The following is a 12,090-nucleotide window of genomic DNA, read 5'->3' as shown; positions in this document are numbered from 1 at the left end:
GGTAACCACTAAGAAATGACCAAGAAGAAGCATTAAGAGAAGGAGTAAGATAAAAAAAGAGTTCATTCCAAGAAAGCACCAAAATACAAACAAAAACAGAAAAATAAGAATAAAACAAACAAGACACGAATCCTCAAAAAGCAAATACCAAAATGTATGAGGCAGACACTTGGTTTTCAGTAACAACCTTAAATGTAAATAGTCTAAATTCCCCATGCAAAAGGCAGAGGGTGGCTGAATGTATAAAAAAACATGATCCATCCTTTTGCTGTCTAGAAGAAACACACCTTAGACATAAGGACACAAATAGATTGAAAATAAAAGGACAAAGAAAAATATTCCATGCGATCAGTAAACAAAATAGAGCAGTGGTGGCCATACTGGTATCAGATTAAAAAAAAAAAAAAAAGCAGGCTTTAAATCAAAATTTATTACAAGAGATAAAGAAGGGCATCATATAACAATAAAAAGGTCAATCCAGGAAGAAGGCATAACAAATATAAATACATATTCACCTAAATAGCAATGCACCAAAATACATAAAACAAATACTGACGAATATGAATGAAGAAACAGATGACCCCACAGTAATAGTAGGGAACTTCAACACATCACTTTCAATTACAGACAGAACACCTAGAAAAAAGGTCACTAAGGAACTGTGAACCTGAATAAAATCATAAGCCAACTGGACCACTCCGACACCAGAACGATACATTCTTCTCTAGCACACGCAGATCATTTTCCAGAATAGGCCACACGCTAGGACACAAAACATGTCTCAACAAATTTAAAAAGACCAAAATAATACAAAGCATCAACAGAATGAAGCTACAAATCAACAATAGGATAAATAAGGAAAAAAGAATAAACACATAGAAACTGAATAATACACTACTAAAAAACTGTCGGGTCATAGAGGAACTCAAAAGTGAAATTAAAAAATTTCTAGACTAAAACAAACAAATCTGTCTTGGAAAATGTACAGCCGGAATGGTCCTTGGAAGCAAGGACGGCAAGACTTCATCACACATACTTTGGACATGTTATCAGGAAGGACCAGTGCCTAGAAAAGGATATCATGCTTGGTAAAGTAGAGCATCAGCAAAAAAAGAGGAAGATCCTCAATGAAATGGACTGACACAGTGGCTGCAACAATGGGCTCAAGCATAACAGCAATTGTGAGGACGACACGTGGCAGTGTTTCATGCCGTTGTACACAGAGTTGCTGTGATTCTGAACTGACTCAACAGCACCTACCAACAACAGAATCAAATGAAGATGAAAACACAACATATCAAAACTTTTGGGACACAGCAAAACAGTACTCAGAGGGAAATTTATAGCCATAAATGCCTACATTAAAAAAGATCCAAAATCATTAACTTAAACCTACAACTTGAACATATAGAAAAGGTAACAGTAAAAGAAGCGAAAAACTATCAGAAAAAAATATGAAAAATCAGAGTAGAAATAAATAAAACTGAAAATAGAAAAACAACTGATAGAATTAACAAAACCAGAAGTTAGTTCCTTGGCAGGATAAATAAAATAGACAAACCAGTGGCTACAATGACAAAAGAAAAAAAACAGAAGAGGCAAATAATCAAATTAAGAAATGAAAATGGTGACATTACAACCAATCCAATAAAGAAGATAATAACTGAATACTATGAAAAACTGTACTCCAACAAATTTGAAAACCTAAATGAAATGGACAAACTCCTAGGAAAATAGTACCAACCCAAACTAACATACAGATAGAAAATTTAAACAGACTCATTACAAAAGGAGAGATAGAAGATGTCAACAAAAAACTGCCAACAACAGAAAAATCCCAGAACCAGATGGCTACACTAGAGAATTCTACCAAACATTCAGAAGATACTGAATAATCCTACTCAATCTCCTCAGAAACACAGAAGAGGAAGCAACACTACTGACTTCTTTCTATGAAGCCAGCATAACCCTGATATCTACACCAGGAAAAGACATAACAAAACAAGGAAACTATAGACCAATATCCCTTAAGAACATAACCCACCAACCCACTGCTGTCGAGTCGATTCCGACTCATAGCGACCCTAGAGGACAGAGCAGAACTGCCCCATAGAGTTTCCGAGGAGCGCCTGGCGGATTCCACCTGCCGACCTTTCGGTACACATAGATGTAAAAAATTTTCAACAAAACTCTAGCAAACGAACACTGTCAAAAACATCATACACCCTGATCAAGTGGGGTTCATACCAGGATTACAGGATGGTTCAGTGATAGAAAATCAATCAATGTAACCCACCACACAAACAGAAAAAAAGGAAAAGAACCATATGATCCTATCAACTGATGCAGAAAAGGCACTGAATAAAATTCAACACCGTTTCCCGATTTAAAAAATCAGCAAAATAGGAGTAGAAGGGAATTTTGTCAACATAATTAAGGACATATACGCAAAACCAACAGCCAACATTATACTCAACACAGAAAGGCTGAGAGCCTTCTTTTTGATGATGGGAATGAAAGAAGGCTATCCATTATCACCACTCTTATTCAACATTGTACTGAAGTCCTAGCCAGAGCAATAAGACATGAAAAGAGAAATAAAAGTTATACAAATCAGTAAAGAAGAAGTAAAACTATCTGTTTTTGCAGAAGACATGATCTTACACATAGAAGACCCAAAAGATTCCACAACAAAGCTACTGGAACTAATATTAAGAATTTAGCAACATTGTAGGGCATAAGATCAACATAAAAAAATCAGCTGGGTTCTTCTACACTAACAAAGACTACTCTGAAAAAGAAACAAGGAAACAGTACCACTTACAATAGCCCCCAAATCGATAAAATAACTAGGAATTAACACCATCAGAGACATAAAAAACTTTTACAATAAAAATTATAAGTATCTTTGGAAACAGTTTATCTAATAAGAGTCTAATCCCTAAAATCTGCAGAAAACTGCAACAGGTTAACAATAAAAATACAAACAACCTAATCACAAAATGGGCAAAGAACATGAACAGAACCTTCACCAAAGAGTACATCCAAGCAGTCAATGAGCATATGAAACAATGTTCTTGATCATTAGCCATTAGAGAGATGCAAATCAAAACTATGAGATACTATCTTACCTCGGATAAAATGGCACTGATTTAAAAAAAAGTAACAACAAATGTTGGTAAGGATGTAGGGAAATTGGAACCCTTATTCATTGCTAGTAGGACTGTAAAATGGTACAACCACTATGGAAAATTGTGTGGCACTTTCTCAAAGTACTAGAAATAGAATCAACCTGTGATCCAGCAATTCCACTCCAGGCTATATACCCTAAAAAAAAAAAAAAAAAAATTTTTTTTTTTTTTTTGGTTATATATTTTTTTTTACCCTAGAGACCTAAAAATAACGACATGAACAGATATATGCATACCAATGTTCAACCAAAGTGTCCATCAATGGAAAGATTAATAAGCAACGTGTGGTACATATATACAACGGAATACTATACAATGATGAGTATGAAAAACATTATAACATAGATGGACCTGGAGGGCATAATGCTTTGTGAAATAGGTAAAGCATATAAGGATAAATACTGAACGATCCCTCTGGTATAAGACGGTAAGAACAGATACATACAGAGAAACCAATGTCCACCAGTGGCTACCAGGAAGGGAGTGGAGTAGGGAAAGTATGCTTTATACAGTACAGGCTAGTTGTTTTGGGGGATGGAAAAATGGCACTGATTGTGGATGTACTGAGTACAGCACAACCAAAATAATCTTGAGTGTTTGAGCACATGTGGATGGGTATAAGCAAATTGGAATACAGGTAGGTCTAGATGCACACACAGGTCAGAACAGACAGAAGTACCTGGGTACGGGCACATATGTTCACTGAAGACACAAAAACAGATATTTCTCTCATACATAACCAAACATCTTCCAACACTGGTTTTCTGACCATTGGTCCCAGATAGAATCAGAGAAGGAAAAGGAGTTGAACTCAAATTCTCATTTAAAAAAAAAAAACAAGCAGACAAACTAGAACAGTAGAGAACAGAGGTCCCCTTGAGGTTATCACCCTGAGACACTCTTTAAACCTAGAACCAAGCCTATCCCAAGATCACCTTTTTGCGAAAACAGAGTGGCACACAAAATAAAGGATATTACCCATAAGATCGGTTCCCTACTTACAAACCATCAGTATGGACCAAGAGGTCAACAATTTCATAAAAGCAAAGATAAGAAGATAAAGGGGCAGGAAAACTAGAGTACTGGAAAGGTAACAAACAGAACACAATTAAAGACAATGTTGATACACTATGACAACGTAACTAATGTCACTGAAAAATCTGTGTAAAAATTGCCAAATGGGAACCTAGCTTGCTGTGTAAACTTTAGCCAAAAACTCAATAAAATATTGTTTTTTTTTTTTAAAAAAAGACATTATGAAACAATTGTGGCAATTCTAACAGTGACAGGATATTTGGCAATAACAAAGGATTGCTATTATTTTTTTCTTTAGATATTGTTATGGATTGAAATTGTGTGTCCCCCAAAATATCTGTCAACTTGGCCAAGTCATGATTCCCTGTACTGTATGACTGTCTACCATTTTGTCAGCTGATGTGATTTTCCCATGTGTTATCAATTCTATCACTATGATATAGTGAGATGGATTAATGGCAGTTGAATTGATGAGATCTACAAGATTAGATAGTGTCTTAAGCCAATCTCTTTTGAGATATAAAAGAGAGAAGCAAGCACAGAGACGGGGGACCTCATACCACCAAGAAAGCAGCACGAGGAGCAGAGCACATCTTTTGGACGTGAGGTTTCTGCGCTGAGATGTTCCCAGACCAAGGGAAGACTGAGGACAAGAACCTTCCTACAGAGCCAAAGGACAGAGAAAGCCCTCCCCTGGAGTCAGCACCCTGAATTCAGACTTCTAGCCTACTGGACTATGAGAGAATAAACTACTCTTTGCTAAAGCCATCCACTTGTGGTATTTCTGTTATAGCAGCACTAGATGACTAAGACAGATATGTAATGTGGCATTACGGTTACTTTTTTTAAACGATATCTTAATTTAAAGATACATACCAAATTATTTACATACAAATAATATATTTAGGTTTGCTTCAAATTAATCAGGAGTGGTGGTTAGCAGGGAAGTAATGGGTAAAGACAAAGCAAGACTGGCCATACCCTGACTGAAGCTGGTGAAGGCTACCAAAAAGTTCTTATGCTATTCTCTCTAGGCTTGTATGCGAACATTTTCATAATAATAAGAAAGAAAATAAAGGAGAGAGGGAAAGAAGAAATGAAGGAGGAAGGGCAGGGGGAAATTAGCTTGTTAGCTACTGCAAAGGAAACTGGAAAAAAAATGGGAATAAACACAGAAATAGGAAGATGAAGCCATTATCAGCATTCTATAAAAACAAACTCAACCGCCAAAAGTAAAATCTAAAGCTAAAATTTACCTCCATGCAGTACCTTTGAACCCAGTTCTGCCTCCTGGAATCACAGAAAACAAATATCCCTCTTCTATGTGGTAGCCTTGCAGCATTTGAAGGGCACCATATTCAAACCAAATCTTGTCTTCAGAAGATATACCCCCTGTTCCTCCTATGACATGTTTTCAAATAATTTCACAATCCTATTGCTCTTGTCTAAATTCCTATAGCCACATCAAACTTCTGGTGAATGCTAAATCATGACTCTACTCTTCTGTGCAAATAGTTTTACATATTCCAAGACAGGACCTTGCATATGTCCCTAGTATATTTTCATTTTATTTGGTCATCCCTTTAATAATCCAACTAAAATTTTGCCTAGGATAGAAATCAAGAATAATCATGAGTCCTTCATATATTTAGATGCTGAAAAAATTACCAAACAGTAGTAGATCACTTTTATGCTACAGTGAAGTAGCAGTTTACATGCACTGGAGCACTTAAACCACAAACAATTAATGTTCACAGTAATTTAAGTCTAATTTAGAAAACTTAAAATACTATGGTTATTTAAAATGATCATAAAGATTTAGTTATTATTCCTTCATATTAAAGGTACAATGATGCTAAGTCTTTGATTAAGGACCCTGGTAGCAATAGTTAAGCGCTCAACTGCTAATCTAAAAGTTGGCGGTTCAAACCTACCCAGCAGCTCCATGGGAGAAAGACTTGGCAATTATTTCCATAAAGATTACAGCCAAGAAAACCCTATGGGGCAGTTCAACTGTCACATGGGGTTGCTATGAGTTGGGATCGACTCAATGGCACCCAACAACAACTACAAATCTTTCATTATATGTATATAGTTCCTAATTAAAACACTGTTTCTATGGAGACAATAAAATAAGGTTTCAAGAAACAGTGTATAACAAAAACAAGGGAGAGAATTCTATGTAAAGTCCCTCTTTATGAAGTCTATAGCAGCACATGAATTTACTCTGGTAATGAAAATTAAAATATATTTAATGAAATGCTGCATCTAATTTTCTATGAAAATTATTAACTTTTTTATGAATAGTCTCATACTAAATATTCAAGATCATACACTTATAATAACAACCGTTTTTATTAGATTTATGTGCAACTTTAGATAATAATGTAGACACACTACATATGTAGAGTTTGTAGACATACCTGCAGCTTCTAGTAAAGCTTCCAGTCGAGCCTGTGTTTCTGGATCTACTGTCCTGAGGTCTGCGCCATCAGCAGTTCCTGACAAGAGTAACTTGGAAGCAGTTTCCAGCATTGGATTTTCCAAATCATCTTGATCCAAAATGAAAGACTCCACCTAGAAAACAAACCCAATAAAGAAAGGAAGGGAAAAATAAAAGAAGTAAAGAGTGAAAAAAGAGGGAAGAGAAAAAAACAAGAAAAAGGGGAGACAAAAAATATTTTAGTATAATTACCAATGATAAATACAGTGTAACTCTAAATAAATTCAATGAAATATCTAAGTCCATCGTTTAACTAAAGGAGAAAACTGAATGTTTTACATTTGTAGAAAAAATTTAAGAATGATATTCATATGCAATCTAATTTTATGTGTATTGTTTTCAACTTTAATTTGGGGTGAGGGGAGAGTACAAGGATAGTGATTAAGCTGTGAAACCTCTGACCTTAGTAGATGAGCCACATCAGCAATAATGAAACATTTTTGCTCTCAGGACTCTTTTAAACACTTAAGTGTTGAAGATGCTAGAACTTCATATAATGGCTGTATTTACCAATATTTACCATATTTGAAATGGAACTACAATTTTTTTTAATAAATTACCTTCGTTAATATCACTACTGGTTTCGGAAAAGCCTTTCAATACTGGCAAGCTATCAAAGGCAGGAAGGTATGCCCTTTCCAAAATTCTAATTTTTCATGAAAGCTAAATTTTATCATTGGCAACAAATACTGTCAATTGTTTTCCTTAAAGCAACAGGCTCACTTCAATAATTTTTGAGGATGTTTGCCAAATACTGAAGTTTGAATAAGTATTAATAGTTTATCTGTCAACTATACTTTCCAGTAAAAATGGCATTTCACTAAAAAAAAAAAAAAGGTGGCTAATTCACCTCACATCTCAAACAATCACATCAAGAGTTTTTCCTCCAGACAAACACCATACTTTGGTTTCAGCAGAAGTACTCTGTGTTTATTTGCCATTTCATCACAGATGACAATATTAAAAAGATGAACTCAAAAGTGGAGATTTCATAAAACGAATAATTTTTATTGCTTCATCAAGGACAATCTTAAAGTGAAGTTGGGTTTTTACTTTTTTAACTATGGCTTCATATCAGTAAAGAGGAAACTGATAGTGGTACAGTTTGATGCCACGGCCTTGATTCTTCTTAAAGGGATGAGCAGTACAAGTGTTAACACGGTAAAAAAGGTAAACAACATCTTAGTATTATGATGAAAATAGTTTTGGCCCTTGAATATCTTAAAATGGTCACACTCAGGGGTCTACAGCCTATGCTTGAGAGCCACTGACATCGTAGTATTTACCAGATTCAATTAAAGGAAATTTGAATTAGAAAACAGCAAACTCCTAAGAGTTTAAAAAAGTTTTGTTTTGGCATTCTCTATCACATGGAAACCCTGGTGGCACAGTGGTTAAGGGCTACAGCTGCTAACCAAAAGGTTGGCAGTTCAAATCCATCAGGCACTCCTTGGAAACTCTATGGGGCAGTACTACTGTGTCCTATAGGGTTGCTATAAGTTGTAATCGACTCAACAGCAATGGGTTTTTTTTTTTTTTAAGCATACGAACAGTACTTACAATAAGGTACCAAAAAAAAATTCTGTTTGCTGACAAAAAAAATTGATTGTTACATAAAATAATTCACAATTTTAACATTATCAGAGGACATGTATTTTGTAAGTAAAAGGTACTTGCAACACTATAATAAATAAAATAGATATAAAAGTAATTAATAGTCTAGAATACAAGCATGCCCCTATGTCTAGTAGCCACAAGTCAGGTATAAGGAGAAGACCTTAAGAAATAAATTTTTAATTATCATAACATCAGAAATTGTGCATTATTTCATCTTTGAAAATCACCTATCTAGTAGGCAGGCGTAGTTGTTATATTGAATCAATACATACATAATTTTTTTTTTTTTTATTAACAATGGGGCAAAATAATACAAGTCATATATAGGGTTCTTCCAAAATTTTAACTAAAGCAGTTTAACATGAAATAACATTTGACATATCTCGTATTTCAAATACAGCAGAATACTCTGACAACAGTCTGTTAATATCTGAAAAAATTTCACCTCACTCTGCAGTATATTAACTTTACCCAATCAATAACAATTAAGATTCTATAGAGTTAAGAATAAAACACAAGAACAATTTTTTTTTCTTTTAATCTTTTAAGCTATTTTTCAAAGCTGGAGTGAAAGCATGATGGAGCAAGAATCTTGATTAAAGTCTGATACTTTAGGAAGCAGACATCTGGGTATGGTTTGGCCACTGCAGGATGTGATTCAAAATTATTATGTAAAAATCATGTCTTCCTATCTCCAAACATGGTCCACAAGATGAGTCTCCCTAATGAAAAGGCTGTTTTCCAATGAAATTTTCTCCATTAAAATATCTACAATCATTTCAATCCAATGGGAGAAGACAGGAGAAGGGAAACAAAGAAAATGAATATAGATGTTATGAACAGATAAAAAGTTAAAAAACATAAGATTTTAAAGCTTTAGAAGACAAGAGACCTCAAAGAGTCAGCATATAGTTAACCAACAAATCAAAGATAGAGAGCAGAGTGCTAATGAAATTGTTCAAAGGAGACCACGCATGCAGGAAGAGTAATACGAAAAGGCTTTGACTAAAATAACCAATTTGTATATATAAAAAAAAAAGTGCTATGGCTCCTAAACCAAGGGTCGGCAGTTCGAATCCGCCAGGCACTCCTTGGAAACTCTATGGGGCAATTCTACTCTGTCCTATAGGGTCGCTATGAGATGATGAAATTTGTATATAAGAGAGGAAAAGGAAGAAATGTGGTACTGGCAGACAAGTATAAAGTTTCTATATGTTACAACAGAGGGTCTACTGTAGGAAGAGTCATAAAGTTAAAAGTTACATCATAGAAGGTATGAAATTTCAATCAAAAGTGATTTTCTGACACAAAGTTCCCAATGCTACACTGTATCATAACTAAGGCTAGAGAATACTTAGTAAGAAAATTGCAACCCAATCCCTTAATAAGTGATCAAGTACAGAAACATCTCTTTTCCTATCAATTTTAAACTTTACCACAAGGAGTTCTTAGGTTGATTTTTCATTCTGCTGTTTTCACTAGGCAAAAAACTTGACAACTTAACAACAACAAAAACCTAAACCTGTTGTTGTTGAGTCAACTCTGACTCATGGGAACAACATGTGTGTCAGAGTAGAACTCTACTCCATAGGGTTTTCAAGGGCTGTGACCTTTCAGAAGCAGACCACTAGGTCTTTTTCTGAGACTCCTCTGGGTAGATTCAAACCAACAGCCTTTCAGTTAGTAGCCCAGTGCTTAACTGTTTGCACCACCCAAAGATTCTTGAAGCAACCTTAGTGGGATATTAAATAAAAGTTTCTCTCATTAGCATTATTATTAGATGAATTTATCAAAATGTGAATCTCTGCAACTCAATACAAAAATCTAAAAAAAATAAACAAAAAAATTTTTAAGAAATCTGAAAAGAAAATAGCCTTCATTCTCACCAATAAGCCACAATATTGCCAAATGAATCACATACATAAAACCATGACATAAACAGTATACTGATGTTTCTATGACTCAGGATCATCCCTAAAATAGAACAGCAGCAAATTCAAACAACTATGAAATTCTGTATATAAACAAAAAAAGAAAATCATTGTCCTTGAGTCGATTCTGACTTACAGCAACCATATAGGACAGGGAAGAATTGCCCCACAGAGCTCCCAAGGAGTACCTGGTGCATTCAAACTACCCATCCTTTGATTAGCAGCCATGGCTCTTAACCATTACGCCACCAGGGTTTCCTCCTCTTTATATAAATAGTGACCTCTTTATATAGAGCTTATTTAAAAAAGGTAAAGGGATGAAAGGAAAGACTAGGAATAGATATCTATTATTTCCTCTCCCACTTCCTGTGTAATGAAAAAGGAACTAATTTCAAGGCTACTTTATTAGGGTCAAAAGAACTTAGGTACCAGTCTTGCTTCAGCCATTAGCTATAAGACCTAAACAAGTCTCTCAGCCATCTCTAGATCCTTATTCTGCCTTTTTTTTCCCCATAAATTTATCACCACATATCATACGTATTTACTGTTTCTCTAAGCTCCACTGAAACAGGGACTTTGTTTAGTTCACCTCTGTATACCTGGCATCTAAAAGCGCTCCTAACACATTGCCTAGACTCAAATATTTGTTGAATAATTAAGGCAATCTGTAAAAAAAAGAAGCTAAAATTTACTTCTCTTTGATTTTGGGATCCTTCTCTTTCAGGTTCTAAAAGGCTCTACTGTATAAGAGAGGTAGTCAAACACATGTAGGATTATATTTTATCGATCTTATAGGAGATACAGAAAAATATTACATTAGGTATCAAGTTGGGCAAAACGCTATCCTCATTGATTTTTAAGCAAATTTTTATTGAAAACATTCCAGGCGCGACAGATACTGCTTAGCACTATGGGGGATACAGAGATGTGTGAAACCAACCCTACTATCTGGAAAATTATTTTTCTGAGAGACCCAAATTTGCGTATAAATGAACAATAACAACAGGGTAGAAAGAGCTAAGTTAACGAGAAAAAAAGCAATAGGAGTTCAGAAGACAAAGTAAAACAGAATTTCCTCCTTTACCACTACCCTCTTTTTACAGAGATGTTTTACAAACATCCTCTCGTTTACAAATGTAAACCAGTTATGGGCATAAGCCTCTCTACCGTTTCCTCAGTGGACATAATTCACCTCAAAAACTGCATTTTCCCATTGAAATTCATCTCATTTTTGTAGGAAAAAAATTTATTTTGAATGGCAGACAGCCAAATTCTGGAATACATCATTCAAATTAAAATAGTATGAGTAAGAAATTCAAATAAATACTTTAAAACACTTTAAGTGAAATGAGTAAATAATTTCCATGAAAAAGGGAGAGATGAAAGGATGTCCTTATTAGATTTATTTGCTAAGGAATAAAACCAACCAAAGTTATCAATATTTATCAATATTCAAAGTGTGACAATTTAAGTTATATTTAAATTATTTTGGATGTGCGGTTTTAATCTGCTACATTATTTTATGAAATGATGCTTGTACATCAAATTTTTATCTAATATAAAAAACCATAAAAATGTAAAGGCCTTAGACATCACCAGATCCAATTCATTTTATAGATGAGAAAACAGAAGAACAAGGTCCTTTAATTTAAATAGCTGGTTTCTAAATATCTAGTACCAGGGGACCAGTAACATAATCAACTAGTTCAATACTCTTTCTACTAGAAAATCCAAAGCTTGAGTATAAAAGGGCTGAACTTTCACACTGCTCCAGAAAAGCTGACCTTAAATTCTATATTTAGGTATCAGGCTG

General features: G+C 34.6%; 1 protein-coding gene across 6 annotated transcripts in view; it reads right to left on the bottom strand.

The window, feature by feature from the left end:
* Positions 1-12,090, bottom strand: part of ANKRD17 (ankyrin repeat domain 17) — a 191,660-nt gene that overhangs the window by 96,157 nt on the left and 83,413 nt on the right. For all 6 annotated transcript variants that reach the window (XM_049886033.1, XM_049886034.1, XM_049886038.1 and 3 more), the window contains exon 2: positions 6,650-6,803. In XM_049886033.1, the coding sequence (XP_049741990.1) occupies positions 6,650-6,803 (154 nt within the window). The remainder of the gene's footprint in view (positions 1-6,649; positions 6,804-12,090) is intronic.

Source organism: Elephas maximus, chromosome 5 (genome assembly GCF_024166365.1).
Source record: "Elephas maximus indicus isolate mEleMax1 chromosome 5, mEleMax1 primary haplotype, whole genome shotgun sequence".
Classification (NCBI taxonomy): Eukaryota; Metazoa; Chordata; class Mammalia; order Proboscidea; family Elephantidae; genus Elephas; species Elephas maximus.
The sequence above is the reverse complement of the archived record's forward strand: the minus strand, read 5'-3'. Positions and strand labels throughout refer to the sequence as shown.